This window comes from Elephas maximus, chromosome 6 (genome assembly GCF_024166365.1).
Source record: "Elephas maximus indicus isolate mEleMax1 chromosome 6, mEleMax1 primary haplotype, whole genome shotgun sequence".
Taxonomy (NCBI): Eukaryota; Metazoa; Chordata; class Mammalia; order Proboscidea; family Elephantidae; genus Elephas; species Elephas maximus.
In genome coordinates this window covers 101,576,393-101,598,213 of record NC_064824.1, presented here as the reverse complement: position 1 = coordinate 101,598,213, position 21,821 = coordinate 101,576,393, and the positions used below count along the sequence as shown (strand labels likewise).

At 34.8% G+C, this 21,821-nt stretch overlaps 1 protein-coding gene across 8 annotated transcripts in view; it reads right to left on the bottom strand.

Moving 5' to 3' along the window:
* Nucleotides 1-21,326, bottom strand: part of CARF (calcium responsive transcription factor) — a 79,065-nt gene extending 57,739 nt beyond the window's left edge. For 4 of the 8 annotated variants that reach the window (XR_007517933.1, XR_007517932.1, XM_049887894.1 and 1 more), the window contains exons 1-7: nucleotides 20,393-21,325; nucleotides 17,086-17,284; nucleotides 8,847-8,967; nucleotides 8,110-8,337; nucleotides 2,820-2,940; nucleotides 1,687-1,816; nucleotides 554-638 (exon numbers count right to left, since the gene is read on the bottom strand). Coding sequence is in view for 6 of the 8 variants with exons in the window: in XM_049887894.1 (XP_049743851.1) it covers nucleotides 554-638; nucleotides 1,687-1,816; nucleotides 2,820-2,940; nucleotides 8,110-8,337; nucleotides 8,847-8,924 (642 nt within the window). In the remaining 2 variants the exon portion in view is untranslated. Of the gene's footprint in view, nucleotides 1-553; nucleotides 639-1,686; nucleotides 1,817-2,819; nucleotides 2,941-8,109; nucleotides 8,338-8,846; nucleotides 8,968-17,085; nucleotides 17,285-20,392 lie in introns of all 8 variants that reach the window. The other 4 variants (XM_049887891.1, XM_049887892.1, XM_049887890.1 and 1 more) reach the window with 4 other exon arrangements.
* Between the last annotated feature and the right edge of the window lie 495 nt (nucleotides 21,327-21,821).

Below are 21,821 nucleotides of genomic sequence, written 5' to 3'. Positions count from 1 at the left end.
AGCAAGTGGGAGTACGGAGTAAGATGTATGTAAACTTATATGTTACAGACTGATTGGATTTGTAAACGTTCACTTGAAGCTTAATAAAAGTTAATAAAAAAAAAAAAAAGTGAGAGCTTAAAGTCAACAAAGGATAAACTCTCCAAGGGGTAAAAAAGGGTCAAATAGGGAATCTTGAAGAATTTCTACCAGGAATTTAAGAATAAATAAATACAAGCAAAGAAAGAGGAAAAAATGGTCAAAAATAAAAAGTGGAGAAGCATGATAATGAAGTTTCATGGAAGGGGAGAGAGTTAAAAGATAAATAATATTGAAGTGTGTTTGTCACAGATTTATATGATCTCTGCTAGTTCTGCTTTAATAGGAGCCCTGGTGGTAAACTGGTTAAGAGCTTGGCTGCTTTAAAGGGTTTACAATTTATAAGGAATAAGGATAGATAAGATCAGATTTACTGTAAACATTACAGATACAGCCTATATTAGTTGTATGTTTTGGGATGAAGTATGGTCATAATCAGTTAAGTGATACTAGGTAAGGATTATTTTTAACTCACCTCACAGCTCCTAAGACGGCAGGCCCATATAGGTGTGTTAGAAGAAAGTGGCTGGAGAGGAGCCATAAAGGGTTCTTCAAGTATTCTGGGGTAAGGGAGGGATATATATAAATACGTTAAGTACTAAACATACACACACACACACACACACAAAGACACGCAGAAAAGCATTCAATAGCTTTATCGTCTTAGCCAGCATCAAAGATCGAGGTCATCAATAAGAAACTTTAACGATAAAATAAATACAGATTGATCTGAAGGATGTATTAATTATCATTTCCTTTAACAATTACTATTCTATTAGCTGCTAAATCAAAGGCCTTAATTTGTTCTTCCAAGTACCCATGGCCCCAACAAATTCAAGTATTTTATCTCTCAAAGCTTATTTTAGACTCTTCTCATTATATAATTCTTTTCCATTTATCAAAATGAGTTAGTAAAGCATCTTCAGGTGACCTGTTAAAAGTAATATGCTATTATGTTCACATTCTAAGGTTAAATGTCATATATATTGACTTAATCCAGAAATAAACTCATAGAACAATTAAAAGAATAGGAAGAATACCAAAACACCCTGTATATATTTCCTTAAATTATCATGAGCAGTGTTATTTAAGGAAAAAATAAAAATTGAAATAGAAGTTAGCAAAAAAAAGCACTTTACCATAGAGGAATTAAATGCATAAAAATTTCAGGAAAATTTTAGGAACTAGAATGGGTATTTCTTTATTTGAAAAACTATTAGTGTCAGGTGTTTTTAGGTTGCTTTAAAAGATAACAGGTAGTGATGACAGCAGCACTGCATGGTGAATGTAATTAATGTCACTAAATTGTACACTTAAAAATCATTAAACTGGTAAACTTTTTATTATATACATTTTACCACAATAAGAAATAATAACAGGAACGTGATACTGAGGAAAAGTAATACTTTGGACATTTACGGATCCTGGAGCAGTTTCTTTGTTGCCAAAATACCATTAACCAATAATTAAAGACATATCTGATGATAGTTTATTCTATTTCCTGAGTTTCTGCTCTTTTCTATAGTCAACCTGCTTTAGATGTAGTAATTTAAAAATAGATTTCCATGGTGATTTCAGAAGATGAGTTCTTCTTTCGCACTAACTCACCTAGTCACTGTCTTTTTGGGCAGTGTCAAGGATGTCTGTGGATGAAGAATGTAGCTACTGGTACTTTCTGCTAGAGCATCCACTCTTACAGTTGATAAGTTTCTGTCACCAGATTTTTCTTCAGAGACATCTTAACAACAAGAACAAGAAAAAACATCAGTATCTTGAATAACATCATAGGAACGTGCCTAACTAGAATTTATTATTTATAACAGGAAAGCGAAGGTTGCTGTGAAGTTAAAGATAACAAAACTTATACTGCTTTGTTGAGAACTTCTCTGATAAATTTGCTTACTCTTAATTATAATAAATTATATATTGCCATAATTAAGTTTTTATAACTTAAATAGCTTGGACATAAAAGTGGTAGAAATAATTGCTATATACGAGTTTTATAATAGGAAAATGTAAAATGAATTCTTTTTTGTTTATATACCATGTTTATAGTATTTTCTGCGAAATGTTTTTTTTCTTAAGTTTTTCCTGACTGTTAACATAGATGAAGAATCAAAACTCTAGGGTAAATCTATTAACCTAAACCATTAGCTATCAGAAAGTGACAAAAAAGAGAGTCAAATGGCTGGAAAAGGAAGGGAAGCCAAAGGAAGATAACAAATACAGATACTATCAAACAGGTAAAGAAAATATAATACAAAGAAATGGGAAGCAGGATTCTCCTTTCTGAATCTAAAGAATCAAAGGAAAGATGAGCAAAGAGGAAGAAAAGGTTAAAAAAAAGTAATGACCCATATGGCTAACAAAAATATTGATAAAAATATAAATGTAAAACCTTCTCCAGTAGCAATTAGCACTATATTCTTGTTACTGTTGTTATTATTACTGTTATTATAATTTAAAAGAATTTATTTCATGCTCACTGGTCCTTTGGGAGGAAGCAGGAGTCAACCAGCTTCACAGAATTCCAAAATGAAATAGACAGCTATCCTACATAAAAGGAGTTGAAAAATGAACTTGAAATTCATTTGGGCCAAGAAACTTTTTCTAATTATTTAGTTCACAATTTTACCTAAACAAATTAATTTTAGCACTGACTTGCACGACGTGATTTTTCTGAAATACATATTTGCTCTTTAAAACATTTATCAAATCCCTTATATACCATTATTACTCACCCCGAGAACTATTCACATCCACAAGCTGTCCCTGAGGTACAATCACTGGTGCCATTTCTGTCTGGGTAGATGGAATTACTTGAAGCACCTGTCCATTTTCTGATGGGTTGCCTACAATCATCTTAGAAGCATTAAAAGAAAAAAAAAAAATCAAATGCATACGCTTACAGTGATTTAACACAATTATTAGTTAGATAAATTATTACATACTTACCTCTTTCTATGTTGGATACAATTATTTCCCCCATTTTATAGATGAAAACAGTAAGGCACACATGAAGCTTTTCCCAAGTATCACAGCTAGTATGAGGTAAAGACAGAATGGGTTCAAACCAGGCAGTGTGACCCTACAGCCTACAGCCCTAAGCACAAAATTAATCAATATACATGCATGCTATCTAATTACTTAGTAATCTGAACGAAGCCTCTGACTGGACTCAATAAATTTGCTATGTATTCTATTAACCATACATGTTTGACCTTTCTGTGTGGCAATAATTTGTCCCATACTCTAAGACATTTTCATGATTTTGAAAGATGGTAACTTATCAGCTAATTAAACAGGATTTTTTTTTGTACTTTTGCATGTATATGTGCCCAGACTAGATTCATAAGGAATACTACAAAGTGTCTAAAAAGTCTGTAAACACAGGGAAAATAGTGTATTTATTGTACTTTTTTTTTTTTTTTCAGTTTAACAATTGAACCTATTGCCTTCAATTTAAAGGAATGTCAACCAAAAAGGTGTCTGAAGTTGAAGAAAAACCTTCTGAGTTTTTTGTTTCAAGATATACCTAACACACTGTGATGGACTGAATTGTGTCCCCCCAAAATGTGTGTCAACTTGGTTAGGCCATGATTCCCAGTATTGTGCGATTGTCCACAATCTTGTCATCTGGTATAATTTCCCTATGTGTAGTAAATCCTACCCCTATGATGTTAATGAGCCAAGATCAAAGGCAGTTATGTTAATGATCCAAGACTCAATCTATAAGATTAGGTTGTATCTCAAGTCAATCTCTTTTGAGATATAAAAGAGAGAAGCAAGCAGAGAGACAGAGGGACCTCATACCACCAAGAAAGTATGCCAGGAGCAGAGTGTGTCCTTTGGACCCAAGGTCCCTGCACTGAGAAGCTCCTAGACCAGGGGAAGATTGATGACAAGGACCTTCCTCCAGAGCCGACAGAGAGAGAAAGCTTTCACCTAGAGCTGGCGCCCTGAATTTGGACTTCTAGCCTCCTAGACTGTGAAAGAATAAATTTCTGTTAAAGCCATCACTTGTGGTATTTCTGTTAAAGCAGCACTAAATAACTGAGACATACACTATTTGAAAGTAAGTTTATCCTGTTTCCAGAGGTTTTGCACACCCAATAAACTATTACCTAACATACTATTCTCCCGTGTATACAGTTTTACTGTTTTACCCAAAGTCTCTGTCATCTGTTCCCTCTAGTGCCAGTAATTCTCCCTAATCGTTCCAACCCACTTTCCCAGACTTCCTTTTTGCTATGTAAAACACAAGAACATTGCTCACGTTGACAGACTGCATTCCTACTTTTAAGAGGGTCATTTAAATCTCAATTTTGGAAAAAAAAAAAAAAAACACAAAAACTCAGCAATGAAGAATGCCTTACAGTTAAAAACATTTGCCAAAAATCCAGAGTGAAAATTGTTTCCCTCCTCCAATGTTTATCAAGTTTCTTGAGATAAAAATATCATACCTCTTATCACTTCAGCATGACAGCAACTGTAAACTCTGATGACAGCCGCTTACATTTGTTGAGTATGTATTAAGTGGCAGAACTTTACCCGTATCATTACCCCTCTTAATCCTCATCACAATTCTATTAAGTATCTACATTTTATAGATGAGGCAACTGTCACACAGGTGAAACACTCATGCAAGTTTACACAGAGTTATTTCGTGGCGAGATAAAATCCAAACCCAAGTAGTCTAGCACTTCTTAACCACTACCTGTACTGCTTCTCAATGTTTGATAATGTTACTTAAGGGGGAAAAAAAAAGAGGCAAAAGCAAAACAAAACAAAAAAACCCACTGGACTTTTTAAAAAAGGCAATAGTAATAGTATCGTTTTAAATTATTTGCCCCTTATTATGAGATAAAATACCCGTGAAAAATAGCATTTTTTCATTCTGAGAAAAATAGAGTGCTGTGATTATTTTCAAATATGAATTAGACACATATAATACTTTTACAATTTTGCTCAATCCTACAAATATTTCATAACTAAGATCTGCAGAATGCCCCCTTAATTTTGAAACTATTATTTCCAAAGTACAATGGAGAAAAGTCTCTTCCATTTTCTCTCTCCTTAGCTCACTCCAGCTGCTACCTAAGAAACTTTTTAAAATCTTATTTATTTTGTTGTTTTTGTTGAGAATATACACAGCAAGACATACACTAATTCCAGTTTCTACATGTACCATTTAGTGACACTGATTACGTTCTGCAAGTTGTACATCCATTCTCACCCTTCTTTTCTGAGTTGTTCCTCCCCCATTAACATAGATTCCTATTTAATTTTTCCAGCTGCTATTGTCAGTTCGATCTCATATAGATAGTTCTTAAAAGAGCATAATGCTTAAGGCAGATATTCTTTACTAGTTAAGCTAAACTACTGTTTGGTTTTAAGAAGTCTTCAGGGGATATTGTTGGTTTAAGTTTTAAAGATTATCTCAGGGCAATGGCTTCAGGAAGTCTGCAGTCCATGAGAATTTAAATCTGAGAAACTATTTTCAGTTCATCTTATTTGATGATAGTGATGACAATATTACTTTTCTTATTTAAAAAAACAGCTAATTATCTTTAATTTTTGCTAGAAAAACATAATTTTGAAGAGTCATCTGCTATAATATATTCAACTTGAGGCAAATCATGAAAATTACCAGAAAACTCTGGTTAATTAGTAGTCTTATACTTACTGGGCTCTTCATACACAGAATTTGCTATATTTGCATCGCTCCACACAGAGAAAAAATTAATTTACCCTTAAAATTCTCTCCCCAATAATTGGTAGCAACTTGGAAGTTTTTAAAAGTAATTTTCCTTATTTCAATGAAAAGCATCTTTTATCTCTTCTACTGAGACAACAAACTTGGTCAAAAATACCTTTAAAGCTAACAGTTTAAAGCAGCATTTTTATCTTTTCACCCTTACCCACTGTTAGTCACATGATACACACACCTACCAGCAAATACCAGCAAGGGTTATGCCTAATTCCCAGTATACCAGTGGTGCCTCCATTGCTTTCTTTCTCTTCAAGAAACCACACTAGCATGTGGCATGCAAGTCAGTGAGTGCGATGTTGAGAAGGCAATAACCTTGAGTTCAGTCTCGTGCATATATAAACAAAGAAATGTAAATTACATGCACACTCTGGTACTTTAGTACTAATCACAGGTTATATTACATTTGCAATTGATCTCAAACACCAGTGTGCCTAGACATGGTGACTGAGAAATTCGTTTAAAGTAGTATTTGTTCTCAAAGGAAATCTTTTAAAATCCTTATATAGCTTAAACATGAAGATCATGGAAACAGTATTTTCAGTGCAATATAAGTCATAGTGTTAAGAAATTAAGGGTAATACTATACAACCATATAGAACAATGATGAATCTATGAAACATCTCACAACACTGATGAATCTGGAGGACATGATGCTGAATGAAATCAGCCAGTCACAAAAGCACAAATACTGTATGAGACCACTGTTATAAAAATACATGAAAATGCTTCCACACAAAGGGAGAGAAAGGATGGGGAGGGAAAAACACTAACTAGATAGTAGTAGGTAAGTGGTAACTTTGGTGAATGGTAAAACAGTACACAATACTGGGGAAGGCAGCACAATTTGACCAAGGCAAGGTCATGGAAGCTTTATAGACACATTCAAACTCCCTGAGGGATGGAATTACTAGGTTGAGGGCTGGGAAGCATGGTCTAAGAGGACATCTAGCTCAACTGGCATAAAAAAATCCACTGCCATCAAGTCGATTCCCACTCATAGCGACCCCACAGGGTTTCCAAGGTTGTAAATCTCTAATGAAGCAGACCACCACACCTTTCTCTCATGGAACCACTGGTGGTTCTGAACCACCAACCTTTCGGTTAGCAGTCTATCACTTTAACCACTGCACCACCAGGGTTCCTCAACTGGCATAACATAGCCTATAAAGAAAATGTTCTACATCTGACTGTGGTGAGTAATGACTAGGGTCTTAAAAAGCCTGTGAGCAGCCATCTAAAATATATCTACTGCTCCCATCCCGGCTGGACCAAAGTAGAATGAAGAAGACCAAAGACACAAGGAAAAGATTAGTCAAAAGGACTAATGGACCACAACTACCACAATCTCCACCAGACTGAGCCCAGAACAACTAGATCGTGCCTGGTTCCATCAACAACTGCTCTGGCAGGGATCACAATAGATGGTCCCAGACAGAACAAGAGAAAAATGTAGAACAAAATTCAAATTCTCACACACACACACACCAAAAGACCAGGCTTGCTGGGTCTGACAGAGATTGGAGAAAACCCAAGAGTATAGCCCGCGAACACCCTTTTAACTCAGTACAGTACTGAAGTCACTCCTGAGGTTCAACCTTCAGCCAAAGATTATACTGGTCTATAGGGTCAACAATAACATACTTGAGAGACGAGCTTCTTAGTTCAGGCGTATATACAAGACTAATGAGTACACCAGCCTCAAAGCAAAGACAAGATGGCAGGAAGGGACAGGAAAACTGGATGAATGGAAACTCGGAATCTGGGGTGGAAAAGGGGACAGTGTTGACATATCACGGGGTTGGCAACCAATGTCACAAAATAATCTGTGTATTAACTGTTTAACGGGAAACTCATTTGTTCTGTAAACTTTCACCTAAATCACAATAAAAAAAAAAAAAAGGGAAAGAAAGAAATTAAGGTTATCTAGAAGTGAGGATGGTGAAATTTTGTCTTGCTTACTTTTGACCCATCATTAAAAAAGACCAATAGCTAGGAAAGGACATCATGTTTGGTAAAGCAGAGGGTCAGCGAAAATGAGGAAAGCCTTCAATGAGATGGATTGACACAATATCCACAAAAATGGACTTCAACATATCAAAGATCTTGAAGATGGTGCAGGCGCAGGACTGGACAACATTATCACTATGTTATAGATAAGGTTGCCATGAGTCAGAGCCGACTCAATAGCAACTAACAACAGTGACACTAATGTATTTTGCTAAACAGCATAAAACTGGTTATTTATAAAATATATTTACCATTTGTGCACTAGAATCCCCCAATGACTGAAGCTCATATTGCAGAGGTTGCCCATTTTGGTCCACTAGATGGAATTGCTCTGCAGAAGGAGGCTGTGTCTGGGTCATGGGCACTGGTACCTTCTGTGATGAAAGTGAATTCTCTGCTTCATGGGTAGTAATGGGCACAACTGTAGAAGAACCATTTTGTCCAAAGGAAGGATCCCTGGAGTCTACACAGGTTAGATGCTTTTGCAAAGAAAAAAAAAATTACTTCAGTCTTCGTAAAATATACTGCTATTTTTTTTAAAAAAAAGACTTTTAAAAATAAAAACGGACATTCATTTTTCAGTTAGTTCATTTTATTTTTTGCGAGAGTTGTCAATTCACACAAACATACATAGAAAATTGCTCTTAAATGAAATTATTTTTTATATTTTATTATCCAGATTTTATTGAGATAAAATTGTCCATGAGGTTACAACCTGAAATGATAAAATATAATTCAATGTATACGTTTTTCTTTATATATAAATTTTTATTGATATATCACCAAGGAAGGTTCATTACTTCAGTAAGTTCATTTATTAGTTTACATAAAGCTCTACATTATAAAACTAAATATATGAATGTGTGGATGATTTAATGTTAAAATTTTTGAACATATTAAATATAACCACTATTTCTTAAGCGTAAAAAGTTGCTAAATGGCATGCTGTTTTCCCACAGAGCAGAAGAAAATTCTGTTGAATCCCTACCTCAAATACCTGAACACCCGTTTTTGACTCTTTGCCATCGTGATGATTGATTCTTAATGAATCATGAGACTGTTCCATGCTGACAACATATTCAATTCCATTTTCTTCTATTAGTTAATAGCTGCAAGAGTTCAAATATCTGATTAACTAAAGCACTTAATGTTTTTATGCAATGTTTTATCTTAATAGATCTCTCATTTCCCTTACTGTGTTAACTTTTACAATTTAAGTTAAATCATTTTCATTTTAGATAAGAACTTCAACATTTTTGTTAAATGACTTGCCAAGGCACCACAATACATTCAAGGCAGAGCAAAGATCAGTCCCCTCATCCTATCCTTAATTACACTTGTGTACTGGTGGTTTATTAAGATTGCTTTTATGTGACAAGGTTCAGTTACACCCTTTCAAATACTTCTAAAATTCTAATCTTACATAGGTTTAATACAAATAAAGGGCTTTAACTTTATGAGTTGGGTGTGCTCCATTGTAGCATTATATAATTTTGGAAAAGATCTAGATAGAATTATATATACACAACTCATATTAGTTTGACAAGCTTTGAAAATGAGAACATATTTATACCAAAAAACTTGACTCATTTAGGTCTAGTACAGTGGTTCTAACCCAGAGGTGATGTTGACTACCTCCCAAGTAACATCTGGCAATGTCTGGAGACATTTTTGTTGTCACAACTGGGGAGGAAGATACTACAGATACTTAATGGATAGAGGCCAGGAATGCTGTTAAACCTCCTTGAATGCACAGGACAGCCCCCTACAACAAAGAATTTTCTGGCCCCAAACTGTCAGTGGTGGCAATGTCAATATTATTGTAACTACTAGATACTATATACAAAAAAGAAATGAAATTTTATGTCTCAAAATTGAAGTAACATCAAAATGAAACTAGTGAATATTTTCCATGATAGAGTCCTAACATATGTTTGTAAATTCACGCAATTCGGAATATCTGTAAGTTTTGCCATTTCACAATTCCAAAATACTGTAAATATTTCTGAGATATAAATCATAAGACTACTAAATTAGCTTTATTTTTATAATTATATCTTAAAGCTGCTTCTCCCATAACATTTTAAATGTTTACTTGCATCCTAATCTATTCCAAAGTCTATAGTTACCTCTCATGTGACAGATTTAAGAGCAATTTTATTTTATAATGTCCTGTTTTATTTGTTTCCACTGTGTATATATGACTAAAGAATAATGCTTTTTAGAAGGAATTTAGAAAATAGATTTCTACTATTGGCAATAATTTTTTTTATTGGTAATATGGCAGATTAGATACTACAGAAGGCCCTCTTGCTACAAAACGAAAAAATAAAAGCTGACCTAAAATAAAATCTGGATTGTGTATATTGACTTGGATATAGAAAATAACAAAAATCTGAGGCCACTTTCCCATGGAGGAGGGAGGAGAAGAAAAGCAAGTAAAAGCTGTGGGCCAAAAGCTAAGTGGTAAGCTCAAGCAAACAGGAGAATTTCCCCATGGAAATTCAGGTTTTGTCACTGGGAAAATGTGGCTTGGACAAGAAGCTGGAAGGGAGAACTTGAAACTAGCAAAATAACGCTAAGAACCTGGAACATTCCAGGACAGTTGTGTAAGCTGGCTTCCAATAAGAACGAATATAGCTGATATTTGGAAGAACACAAAGTCAATTAAAACTCCAGTTTCCTTTCACATTAAGATTGATTGAATATAGGCTCACAAAGACTACTAAGCACACAAGAAAATAAGCCACCATGAGAGTCAGCAGATTTAGACATCCCCCAAAGAATTCGAGTACTGAAACCACCTGATACTGAATATAATTATTTAATGTTAAAATAAATAAAATAATAAATCGCAGGAATATTCAAGCAACCACAGACTACCAAAAGTTTAATTTGAAAAGAATCAAATAGAATTTTCAGAAATGAAAAATATAATTGCTAAAATTAAAAAGGCAATGAATATACTAAACAGCAGATAGATGTGCATGTACACACACACACACACAAATACTAAACTGGCAGATAGATTTTAAAACTACCTAAATGCATCACAAGGGAAAAAAAGAGATAAAAAATGTAAGTAAGAGATTTAAAAGTATGGAAAAATAATGAAAAAGTACAGCATGCATTAATTGGAGTTTTAGAAGGACAGAATACAGAAAATGAAAGAGAAGCAATATTGGAAGAAAAAATGGTTTAGAATTTTCCAGAACTGAAGACATGAATCCACTGATAAAGGCAGCATAAAGGATATCAAGATTAAAAAAAAAATTCGCAATGTACTGAAGTTGCAAAATTCTAAAGAGGAAAATCTAAAATGCTGCCAGAGAGAAGACCAATTACGTATTAAGAATTGACGTTATATTGATGGTAGACTTCTTAATAGCAACAATGGCAGCAGAAGTCATTAGAATAATATTTTTAAGGTAAAAAAAAAAGTAACTATCCATGCAGAATTATATACACCTCAAAACAATTTTTTTTTTCACAAAAGACAGTAAAAGAAATATACTTTAAGGTTTTTTTTAAATGACAGCTTACAATCAACAGGACCTAAATAATATAGTTCTGGAAAACCAAAAGTTATACCAGATGGAAGTCCAGAGATGCAAAAAAGAAAGTAAGCAAATATATTAATACTATGAAAAAAATCTAAAAATGTGTATATATAATAAAAATAATATTCTAGTTTTGAGCATGTGTTATTAACACAGAAATAAAACACTGGAAAACTAAATAAAAACACATGTACCTCTGTAGAAGGTGATGATAGATTAAGTGTTTTAAGATCTTTGTATTGTTTCAAGAAGGGGTGATTAAATTTTAACTTTAGAATTGCATGGTAAAATTTTAAGGTTTAAGGTTTATAAGAACAAAATTTTTAAATCAGTAGAAGGTAAACAAATGGAATAACGCATGAAATTATGAGTATCAATTTAATAAAAGGCAAAACAGGAAGAAAAAAGCACAGAAAAAATGAGGCAAACGGAAAGCGAAAGGAACAATAGAAAGACGACCAAATTATTAGTAATTCCAATGGATTAAACTCACCAATTAAAAGCTGTTTATGAAAAAACAGAAAAAAAAAAAAGCTGTTTAAAACACAGCTAAAATGTGATCAGTTGAAAAGTTTAAAAAAAAAAAAAGCCTAGGCAAATAGTAAAAAACAAACTGAGCTGTTCATATGAATTGGAGAACAAAAGCATGTTACTGTGATGATAGACAAAGTGTTACAATGTCCTTTAACTTTTTATTGTATATTAACATGAAACATAGTAGACCTGAAGATAAAAAGCATTATCAGGGATGGAGACAGTTATTAAGTAAGGAGAAAGGGTTCAACCCACCAGGAAGATAAAACTGTTTTACCTTGCAAGCACTAAATAATGCAGGAATGTATAAAGCCAAAATTGATAGAACCTCAACCTTAGGGATACGGCTGAGTTCAGGTCTGGAGCAGGAAATAAAGAGGAGTCTGGAATATCCTGTAATAGCAGAAAGTAAGAAAGCTAAAGACTAATAGATTTGTGTCAAGAAGACTTAGAAAAAGCACCCACTAGCCAAAGATGGAAGATAATGAGCATCAATACTGATAGTATTGCAATACACATAAATATATCAAATGTTTAAATTCATGAGTTAATAATCATACTAAAAGATTCCACTGTTCACCTTTGGAGGATAATAGGACACTAACTCATATTTTGAAAAGGATGAATAAAAGGTGAAGAGGGAGCCAAACATTTATCTGTCTTTCTCATACAATTCTGTATGTCAGGATACCCAAATGGTTGATGAGAAATTTCTCTTTTTATAAGCTAATAAATGAAGATGGAACAATAGAATTAAAAAAAAAAAAAACACTTTACTATACTTCTAAATTATGAGACTAGACAATGATCCCCAGTGGCTAATGACATAACAAGAGAGATACCATCACCTACGAAGTAATAATACTTTAAAAAAAAAAAACCCCAATTACAAAATGGGCAAAAGATCTGGACACCTCACCAAAGATATACAGATGGAAAATAAGCATATGAAAAGATGTTCAACATCGTATGTCATAAGAGAACTGCAAATTAAAATAATACCACTATACACCTATTAGAATGGGTAAAATCCAAAAAATTGCCAATCCCAAAGGCTAACAAGGATTCAGAGCAACAGGAATTCAATTCATTGATGGTGGGAATGCAAAAAGGTATAGCCACTTTGGAAGACAATCTGGCAGCTTCTTACAAAGCTAAACATAGTCTTACCATACATACAATGCAGCAATCAGGTCCCATGTATTTTCCAATTAAGTCAAAACTTATGCACCCACACAAAAACCTGCACACAGATGTTTATAGCAGCTTTATTCAAAACTGGAAGCAACCAAGATGTCCTTCAGTAATGGGTAAACAATGAGTATATTCCCACACATGGAATATTCTTGAGCAATAAAAAGAAATGAGCTATCAAGCCTCAAAAAGACATGGAAGAGCCTTAAATGCATATTTCTAAGTAAAAGTAGTTAGTCTGAAAAGGCTATATACTGTATGATTCTAAATACATGACATTCTGGAAAAGGCAAAACTACACACACCGTAAAAAGTCAGTGATTGCGGGGGTTTGTGAAGTGGAAGGGATAAATGGATAAAACACAGGGGTGCTGTAATTGTGGATGTATGACATACATTTGTCAAAACCCATAGAACTACACAACACAAAGAGTGAACCTTAATGTAAACTATAGACTTTTGTTAATAATAATGTATCAATATTGGTCATTAATTGTAAGAAATGTACCACACTACTGTACGGTATTAATAATAGGGGAAACTATGTGAGGTGATAAGGGTGGCAGTGTGGAGGGGAAAGGTATATGGAAATCTCTGGTCAATTTTACGTAATATATAAAATTGTTTAAAAAAATAAAGTCTATTAATTTAAAAAAAATCAGGCTGACTGTGAACTAAAGACTTAACTAACCACAACATATGAACTTGAAAACTGCCTTGAAATTTTTGGTTGAACAATTGAACAATGTCGGAATTCGGGTATACACAAATGTATGTATTTTTTCACTAAACTTTTGAAAGAAAAACAGTGCTTTGTCAGTAAAACTATAAATAATGGTAGAATTGTTCTAGTGTCATGTTGTTTGGGTTTGAATTCCAGTTTTATACTTACTTGTCGAATCAGTTAACCACTCTAAGCTTTTGTTTCCTCATTTGCAAAATGAGAACATTTTATCTACCTTATAGGGTTCTTGTGAAGATTGAATAAAATAATGTTTGCAAAGGGCTCAGAACAGTTCCCAAGACACTGTCAATGCTCAATAAATGACAGTTATTTTCATTATCTACGATCATGCAAACTGAGGTCAAAATTCCACCTATCTGGAGCCCTGGTGGCGTAGTAGTTAAGAGCTCGGCTGCTAAAGAAAAGGCTGGCAGTTCCAACCTACCAGCCGCTCCTTGGAAACCCTACGGGGCAGTTCTACTCTGTCCTATAGGGTCGATATGAGTCAGAATCAACTCAACAGCAATGAGTTTGGTTTTGGTTTTGGACTAAATAAACCCTTTGGGTTCTTGAAGACAAAATTCCTTCTGTCATCTCATTGATGGAATCAAATCTTATTTGAGCTTAAAAAGAGGCTTCTAAATATACTTTTCTATACTTTGAAAAACTGCAAATATTTTATACTTTTAGATGACTAAGAAGCTCTATTTCAATATTCTCATTTAGTTAAAGATCCACACATTTCATAAATGTATATTCACATAAATGTAGTAAAGAAAGAACATGGAGTCTGCCTAGACTCAATAAAAGAAGACAAATTTTTAACTTCTCTGAACTTTAATTTCTAGTTTTTAAAAGGAGGAATTAGTATAAGTGATGTCTAAGATTCTGTGTTTCTAATAGCTGACTCTCATGATGGTATTTTTTACACATTTCACAATTATTTACTGACTGGCTTCTTTGGGCAATGAGTAGAAAACTAACTCTATTGAAAAAGAAAACATTTAGAAAGTTAGATTGAAAAGTGAAAATAATGTCCAGCTGAGATTATTAAACTGAAATATTAACTGTCAAGAATATAATTTAATTTCTAAAGTAAACTGAATACATTGAACTATCCACTGTCTGAACACGATGACGAGCCCTAGTGGTGCACCGGTTAAGAGCTCTGCTACTAACCAAAAGGTTGGCAGATGGAACCCATCAGTGGCTCCTTGGAAACCCTGAGGCAGTTCTGGTCTGTCCTACAGAGCGGTTATGAGTCGGAATCAACTTGACAGCAAAGCGTTTTGTTTGATTTGGTTTAAACATGAAGACATCAAGGTTAAGAAATATTTCTGAGGGGTCTTTATTTTTATTTTTTAATATAAGCATAATTACATTAAAATAGATGAACTAAGATTATGAATTTAATTGTCATAGATATAATTTAATGTTTACTGAATGCATGCTATGTTTAATAATTACTACCTAGAATATTAATAATCACTCCATTATCCTGTGAAGGAGAACCTATTATTATCACCATTGTACAGAAAAGTGAGGCTCATGGCTTAAGGTTATAAGGTTATCATTTATTGAGCACTTACTATATAAGGCACAGTGTTAAAATGTTTTACATATATCACTTTATTTAGCTTTTTCAAAACCTTATGATTTAGTTTCTTGCACCAATTTACATTTAGGGAAACTAAGACTCAGGCAAGTTAAGTAACTTTCCAAAGATCACAAATATACTAAGTGGCTGAGCCAGGACTCAAAACTACATACGCTGATCCCAAAGCCCATATTCTTTATTACTGCTAATAGAGATTCTTTAAATGTTACAGTCAAAGCTCTCTCCCTCCTTCATTAGTCAAAAAACCCATAGCTTTAAAAAAATTTTTATAGGTTAGCAAATAAATTAAAGATACTAAAAAAAGCCTCTTTATTTTTGTTCTCAACTTCTCCTGGTTGAAATTTCATTAGAGGCAGTCCCCAACATATAAAATGCCCTCTTGCAAGCAATCTAAAGACCTCTGATCCCACCTACAGCAAGAGTTCAGTATGCAGGCACTGCAGCCACTGAGAAAACAGTCTGTAGAACAGATTTAGTAGTTGAGCTTGGGAAGGAGTTGTATTAAATGTAAATAGTTTAGGGGAAAGAATTCTAAAAACTTACTCCCAGTTTCCTAATAGGTGCTCTGACCCCTCTGCAAGTTATCCTGCCTGGCTAAAAAATTTTCTCACTGTATTTATTTTCACTTACCCTATCTAAAAATTTCATCAGTGAAATTTGCATTGGAGTTAATAAGCATTTTCTCTTGAAAAGAAAAAGCTGCAGAGAGTATCAGTCATTAACAAATTTGCCTAAGTTTATACAAGGATAGCTTTCTTCCTTTAAGATCAGTTAAAAACAGCTATGCTGAAGGAATGAAGTTTAATTTGGAGGTGAGAAATGTGAGGCTCAAAGCACTACTAGGTCAGGGCTACACACTGCTGTGAAGACTTAGGGCAGCATGAATGCCCTAAAGAAGTGAGCTCGTATAGCGCAGGGGACAATGTTGACGGAGAAAGACTGACAAACATAAACCACCCGTTTCAAAATTTTGCTGATACTGAGATTTTGGCAATGTAAGAAAGATAGCTTTTTTTTTTTTTTTTTTTACTGCCTTCTGGAGATGTAGAATTCAAAATTCTCCTTTTGGTATGTCCTACAGTACATCTATAAAAGCTTTTTGCAATTACACCAGGAAAATACTATTTAAAGTAATTCTAAATGACGAAGTGAGTTTCAATATCTGACTATTGACCTAACCCACTGTTGAATTGGGGATTAAAAGTACATTTTTAAATGGTAGAAAGTCTTTCTTTAAAATAATTTGAATGCAGTGAATAGCATTACTTCCTTTCCCCCCATTTCTTCCATTAACCTCTTCAATCTTCATAACTGCAGAGTTGCTTAAAATACCCAATTTTCCCATCTATTCTCAATGGCAAGGTCAGTACTTGCCATAAATTATCCCTAACTCCCAATTAACTAACTCTGTTAAAGTCTAGTTTTTCAGAGGACATTAATGTTAAAAAGCTAGGTATAAAACGTTCTTTTCCAACTGGTAACCTAAAACAGAAGAAAGTACCTACACAAAGTGTAATTTGATTTTTTTATTAATATGTAATAGAATAAGAGTTAACTTCTACGGAGCTGTTACTTATAATCAGTTAAAAATAATTACCTGCAGGCAGTAGTTCAAGTTTAAATTCCAGGCCTCAGGCATTCTACTACCTCCAGAAATGCCCTTTCTTGTCCTCTGAAGTTCTTCCTTTTGGGGGCACTAAATTGTGACAGCTGTAGTTTCATTTATGTCAAAGCTATAATTACGTCTTCACAGTAGCCTTTTCTCCATAATGAGAAAGTATTCAATGTACATTTTCCTACACATAAAGAAAATTATCAGATTTTATTATGCAGGTTTCATTATTAAGTAACCATTTACTAGTCAGGTATACTAGAACCATCACTAGGCTCAGTTCAAGAGAACTAAAGACTAGGGCTGCCTATAGATAAGTCCATGCATCCTGGCATAAGTGACTCTCTGTGCCTGTTTCGTTATATAAAATTAGGAATCGAACTAGACTTTTGTTTCAACTCTCACATTCTCTAAGTACCACTGAAACAAAGACCTTCACAGCAACTGAGTATTTCTCCTCAAAGAAAGTATTTAATAATAGGGCATGTTTTGGAGCCACAAGGAGAGAATAAACACCTCCTTTCCCCTCAAAAAAAAAAAAAATCCTGGAATTGATTTGACAAGCTTATTTTTTAAGAAAGAAGTACTCAGATTGGATAAAGGGAGCAAAAAGAAACAATAAAGTATTAAATATGGGGTCCAGACAGTTAATGACTGAACTTCAGAAAACACACTAAGGTATTAAATTTCACTTTCTAGAATGTTTCATATCACATTACACAAGTAGATTTTATATCAAACACGAAGATTAGAAAGAAACCGTAAAATTTAGAAGTTTGATATTATAGGGAGAAAAGGCTTTTTTATTGTTTATTTTATACAGTGAATGCATGGCACAGGGAAAGAGACTATTCAGGCTGTGGTCACTCATATCTGTGTAGAGGACAATATTTGGGTCGCTGCTCTGTTTTGATTTTGTTCAACAGGAATTCTAGTTGTTCAGAACTTTAGAGGTGATTTCTCAGCTGCAATTTCTAAAAAAAAAAAAACAAAAAAAAACTACCTTAACATCTAGTTATGCTATTCAGCTTCCCCATAGGTTTGTATTTACAAATTTATCCATTAAAAACAATAATCTGAGATTAAATCCACAAACAGAATAATTTTAGCATCAAGCCACTTGAATTTTAGTCTTAAGAGTTTCTCTTAATTCCAGATACCTTGGTTAGTGTCTCAAAATTTAAAGGATCTTGAAATCTATTCAATATCAGCATCGGATCTCATTAACTACAAGTCTTTTAGAAAACAAAAATTCCTTCATCTTTTAGAGGTAGATAAATGGCATATGTTTTTTATGATTTGTACGAAATTACTATAAATAAGTGATGTCAAGGATTAAATCAAGACTCCTAATTCACAAATACTTTAAAAATACATATAATACTTATTTTAACTTCTCAGAACAGCATGAAAAAAAATTTAAAGATGATGTTCATAATGTCTCTTGTCTAAGGTTTACCCTCTCTGTAAAGCTTCCACATTAACTTTAGTTTCTAACCATTTCTCACCCTGTACCTATATACCTCTTTTTGCTTTTTTGCTCTTCAGTTGAGAGCTTTATAAATTATTTCACTTAGTTCTCACAATGACTCTGAGGTATGCATTATTATCTCTATTTTCAGATAAGAAAACGAAAGTTATCTAGTACTTTGCTTAGTATCACAGAAAGCACAACAGTTTCAATTTAAAACCAAGTAGAAAAAAAAAAATTAGGACTCTAAAATCCATGCATAGTCTTTATACCACACCACACTATGCCATCATATATGGGGGGGGGCGGGGAATGTAATAAAGAGAAATATATTTCCAAGCTAGACATCTGTGGTTCTCCAGACAACATGTCTTCATGAGGACCACGGTAAATCAACTGTGTAGGAAATCATTATAAACCAAAAGCTTGTTCTAGAATAAACACTTTAAGAAAAACACAGTGAAAACATTAACCATCCTAGTTTTAGCTTGCAGGCAACTTCAAACAGAACATAAGTCACTGCCTGTTGTAAAAAAACAAAAACACCATAATAGGTGTTCAGTTATTTTGGAACATTTAGTAGTGTAAGTTTTCCTTAACTAAGGTCTCAGTCAAATGGAAAAAAAAAAATGTATTTTAGTGAATTCCACATTTCTCCTTTGCAAATTGTAGTTTTATCTTAAGCATATATTCAGGTTCTGTATTTTACTGATCGTATTTTTCAATTCAAATTAAGATCAACCTGTATTGACTCTAAGTATCAGGTATCTATTTTGATAAAATTTAAATCAATGATAAGTTTAGAAAGCATTAACTCGATTAATCATACATTTTTTCAAAATATTTTAATGAATTATATACTATCAATAATAAAGAAAATCTGAAACAGAATCTAATTATCTGAAGATTTATCTCGGATTCCATGAGTTTCAATATGTGCGATTTTACTGCGGAACTAAAAAATCACTTATCATTAAAGGAGAATGTTTAAAACTGGCAACTATATTTCCACGTCTACCAAACTCAGAAAAATGGATTCAGTGATAAGACTTAACTGAGAAAGTGTTTCAAACTTATTTAATATGTAAAATCCTCACCACTGAAATTAAAAAAAAAAAAATTACCACCTCTTAAATCAGCAACCTCAAGTGTTTTCTTTAGATTTCAGCAGTTTTCTTATTTTATTCCTCCTCCCATGCAGTCTCCCTAATTTGCTCAAGTTGGCAGAACCAGTTACCAGTTGCCATCACACGGATTCCAACTAATGCAAGCCATGTGTGTCAGAGTAGAACTGTGCTTCGTAGAGCTTTCAATGGCTGATTTTTCACAAACACATCACCAGACCTTTTATCCAAGGCACCTCTGCGTGGACTCAAATCTCTAACCTTTTGGTTAGCAGCCAAGTGTATTAAACATTTGCACCACCCAGAGACAACCTGGGCACGGATTCTAGTTAAACTGACATCTACATGATAATGATAGTAATAATAGATAACATTTACTGAGTGCTTCCACTGAAGCATTTAATTCTCACCCAGTAAAAAAAAAAAAAAAAAAAAGACCAAAATGTCCCACAGGGAGGTTAAATAAGTAGCTGAGGCAGGATTCCAATCCAGGCATTCTGGTTCCTGGGCCTGCATTCTAAAAATGTGAAAAAATTGAAAATAGTTCTGGTTTCATTGTCACCACTCTCTGATAAAAGACTACTTTTAGAACTGCCTAAATCATTTTCTATGACTGATTTAAATATCAGGCGTCTACTTAATTGCACATCTTTAAGCAACGCAGAAAAGCTTTAGCTGCCTTCACCGGTACACATACCGCTCTACCCAGAAATTCTGCAATCCAGTTTCTCCCTGATTCTAAACTGTCGTCTCTTAAAGTATTCCTCTTGGAGCTTTTCTGGCAAAGGCCTTAAAAAATAACTTTGGGATGTGGACAGTATTTCTCTATCCATTCTTCCTCAAAAAAATAACTAAATCAGAGGAATTCTCGGGAACACTGATAACAATCCACAGGCCTTTGAGAAAGTTAAAAGACACACATTAAAAAGTGGGGGAAAAGATGTAGGAGGACACCTTTCGCCTTATAAGCATATGACATAAAGGGACTCAGAAAGGAGGAAAAAGCTAAAACACCGCAAAAAAACGGGGCGGGGGCGGCGTAAGGGACCACCGTTTGGCCGCTCCTGCTTGAGGGGTCCGGATCCTTCTCCCGGCGACAGCGCGTCCTCGGGCTTAGCAAACCTTTCCAAGACACCTAACATCCTCCTCCTCCTCCAGCCTGTCTCCCCAGAGCCCGCGAGCCCCCTCTCGGGCCGGGGGCAGTAGGCCCCGCCAAGTCGGACCCCGAAGAGGCCCCAAAGCGGGGCACGGAAGGTGCCGCCAGCGCCCAGCTGCAGCAGGGGACCGGGGCCGGCGGGTGCTCAGAGCCCGAAAGGTCAGGGGGTGACGGGAGGAGGAATGAGGAAGAAATGGGGTTGTGAGGCAGCATCCAGCCCGTCGGCGCATATAGCTCTGGCAAACCTTCGACTCCCCCAGCCTCGTCACCGCGGAGGGCCCTACAGGGCTAAGAGGGAAGTCCACAAAGTGCCGGAGCAGAGGGGGTAAAATTCAAAACGAGTCTACTCAACCTCGTCTTGGCTCCGAGGCCCCGCCATGGAGACCAGCACAGTGCGCAGGCGCACCCCTTCGGGAGGGCGCAGCGCAGTCCCGTGAGTTAAGACCCCTATCGGTCACCGTCGTTTGTTTCTGTTCTGATTCGTCGGTTTTTTTCGTATTCCCTCCCCTCACCTGGATCTAAAACTCGAAGCTAGAGGCGAAAAAGAGCCCAGTAAAAATCTGACTATTTAAGTGGTGGTTGGGGGTATACGTGAGAAAGGAAACTGGGCAAGGCTATAGTAGAACAAAGCTGAATAATTTAATAAATATCTGGCTGGGAGTCGGGAGGATTTAATATAACTATCACGAGGGCAGCATGGCAAAAAAAAAAAAAAAAAGAGACTACAATTCCCACTGATCACAGCGTCTGAGAGGAGCTGCTTTCTGGGGGTTGTAGTCTCTAGGAGCCGTGTTTTAAGTACCGTGTCTAAGGACCACTTCTTGAAAATTAAAAAATAAATAAATAAATAAGATTCGAGCTGGGGCTTTTTGTATCTTGCGAATTGATCACAGGCCTAAATAACCCCATTAACCATTGCAGTTGAGTCGATTTTGACTGATAGCGGCTCTCTAGGACAGAGTAGAGCTGC